This window comes from Buceros rhinoceros, unplaced genomic scaffold (assembly GCF_000710305.1).
Source record: "Buceros rhinoceros silvestris isolate BGI_N320 unplaced genomic scaffold, ASM71030v1 scaffold28308, whole genome shotgun sequence".
NCBI lineage: Eukaryota > Metazoa > Chordata > Aves > Bucerotiformes > Bucerotidae > Buceros > Buceros rhinoceros.
In genome coordinates, this window is record NW_010427879.1 from 1,036 (window position 1) to 3,274 (window position 2,239).

At 60.1% G+C, this 2,239-nt stretch overlaps 1 protein-coding gene across 1 annotated transcript in view; it reads left to right on the forward strand.

Annotated features, from left to right (window-relative positions):
* Nucleotides 1-881: 881 nt before the first annotated feature.
* The window catches only part of FGD2 (FYVE, RhoGEF and PH domain containing 2), a gene marked incomplete at its 5' end in the record, with an annotated part of 8,012 nt that continues 6,654 nt past the window's right edge, over nt 882-2,239 (forward strand). Inside the window, 3 exons of the mRNA XM_010142086.1 lie at nt 882-964; nt 1,463-1,730; nt 2,122-2,202. Coding sequence (XP_010140388.1) covers nt 882-964; nt 1,463-1,730; nt 2,122-2,202 — 432 coding nt within the window. The remainder of the gene's footprint in view (nt 965-1,462; nt 1,731-2,121; nt 2,203-2,239) is intronic.

Consider the following 2,239-nt stretch of genomic DNA (forward strand, 5'->3'; position numbering starts at 1 on the left):
AAAGAGAAAGCGACGTGTTAAGGGGGCAAACAAGTTCTCCAGAGCTGCGTGGCAGCTCCATAAAGCAGCACCTGCGCTGGGAGCATGAGCTGGGCCCACAGACAGCCTGTGCCAGGGTCACAGTAAGGGACTCTGCCCTGCCCCTGGTGCAGGAGGAAGGCTGGGGCTTGGGGCAACTCGCTGAGGTGGTCTGTGCCTCGGTTTCCCCCTCTGTCGAATTGAGATGTGGAACCTGACCTTTCCCTGTACAAGCGAGGTGCTCTCAGGGGGTGGGTGAGTTCTGCAGTGCTTCCTAAAGACGGTCAGATACGAGATCTCCTTCTGCTCTGGGAGCTTCTCCTGCGTCTCCCCGCCGTGCTTTGCCCCGGGCTTTGTGCTCGGGACGGCTCCAGAGAGGTGTGCTCCTTCCCACGGTCGAAACGTGGGGTTGGAACTGTTGGCAGCGTTTGACCTGCCTGCCTTTTGCTGCTGCCGTCTGTTTGTTGTCTATCGTGACGCGTGAGTTTGATTTAGAGGAACTAAAAGTAACTCTTGGAGGAAGCTGTCTTCTGGAACAGAAACCAGGTCAGCCCAAGTTAGTGCAAGCAGAAGGATCCTGTCGGGTCTCAGCAGTGAATTTAGGCCGGCACAGGTCTGGGGGGCACTGGGAGGGACCTGAAAGGTTCTGCCAGCCCCCCTGGCCCGGAGGGCATGTGTGATGGCGGCGGACACGCTCCCGAACTCACCGCCGTGCTCAGCGTGGGGATGGACCCACTGTCCTCTCCAGAGGAGTTCTGCCCCTCGAGTCAGCAACTTTGCCATTTTGCATCCTGTTTCGTCCCAGTTTTCTCCTCCTCCTCATCCCACTCCTGTCTGCTGGCTGCCTGTGGATGTCTTTCCAGTTTCTGCCAGAAGCAGTTCACTACCGGAACCAGCTCTCGGGTGACCGACAACTCACCATCGTCAGCGTCACGGCCCGTGCCCTGTGAGGCTTCTCCCCCATGGCTGCTCTGGACTGGTTTTCCTTCTCTTTGCCAGAAAAGGGAAGAGAGAAAACCGCCAAAAGGCTACACCCTGCAAAGGCACCACACAACCTCCTCTTGACTGACACCTCTCGGCTACTGGGCTTTTAAAGTCTCGTGCCCAAGGCTGCTGGCTCCTGGCTTTGGCTCCGCAGTGGCCGCCGAAGGGCCAGGAAGTGAACGGCTGTGGGTGGGATGAACAGCAGGGTCGCACTTTTCTAGAGCAGGATGGGAACTGGCCGCATCAGCGGGAGGCACTGACAGAAGAGGGGCTGGATCCTGCCCCCCGGGAGGATTTAGGGGCTTTCAGAGCCCTGGTTGTATCCACAGGGCCATGGCAGAGCAAAGCAGCATCAGTGCTGGGTGCTGCTCAAGGATGGTGGCTTTAACCTGGGAGCCAGGTTGGGCCGCACTGTGCTGGGGGAATGGGTGACCTGATTGTGCTGATTCCTCCGTGGCAGGGCTGGCAAATGTGCCTGGAGGCACCAGCAGGCTCTGCACAGCCAGACTACCACAACCAGCCAGCCCCAGCAGCTTCCAGCACTCCCCAGCAGCCAGGGCCTCTCCCAGATGGCTGCCAGGCACCAAGGAGAGCAAGAGGAGAAGGAGGAGGAGGAGCAGCAGGGTCAGCTGGGGCTCAGCTTCAAATGCCTCCGTTCTTTGCGACAGAAGATCAGTGGGGATGACTGGAGGAGGCAGCAGGAGCCAGGCCTTGAGGCTGGCAGCAAGGTGAGCTCTGGAGGCAGCTCTGGCCAGGCTGGTGACTGCCCACGCTCAGGTGGGGAGTCACATGGGCTGGATCAAAGCTGGAGTCTGTGCTGGCACTGCGGAAGTCCCTGTCCTGCGAGAGCCCGCGTGTGGGGTGACAGAGAAGTAGCCCCTTCCCTGGGGTGCTTGATAGATCCAAGCAGAGCTTGTCTCTTCCAGCTCTGGTATAGCTACACCTTGGGGGTCCAGCCAGGGTGGACTTCGTAGATGCCCTTCCCTTGCCCTCACATGGAGGGAGGTCCAGTTTGATGCTGGGCTGTGGCTGTGAACACTGGGAAACAATGGAGCTGAATCCCCTCAGGCTGGTGGGGCCCGCCTCTGCCCACGAGATTGATCCCTTCTCCCCATGCAGGAACCAGAGGAAAAGAGAATCGCCCTGGAGCTGCTGGAGACGGAGCGGGCATGCGTCAAACGCCTCCCCCTGCTCGACCAGGTGAGCTGGAGCGCAGCGGGGCCGGGGCGGCCCTGGG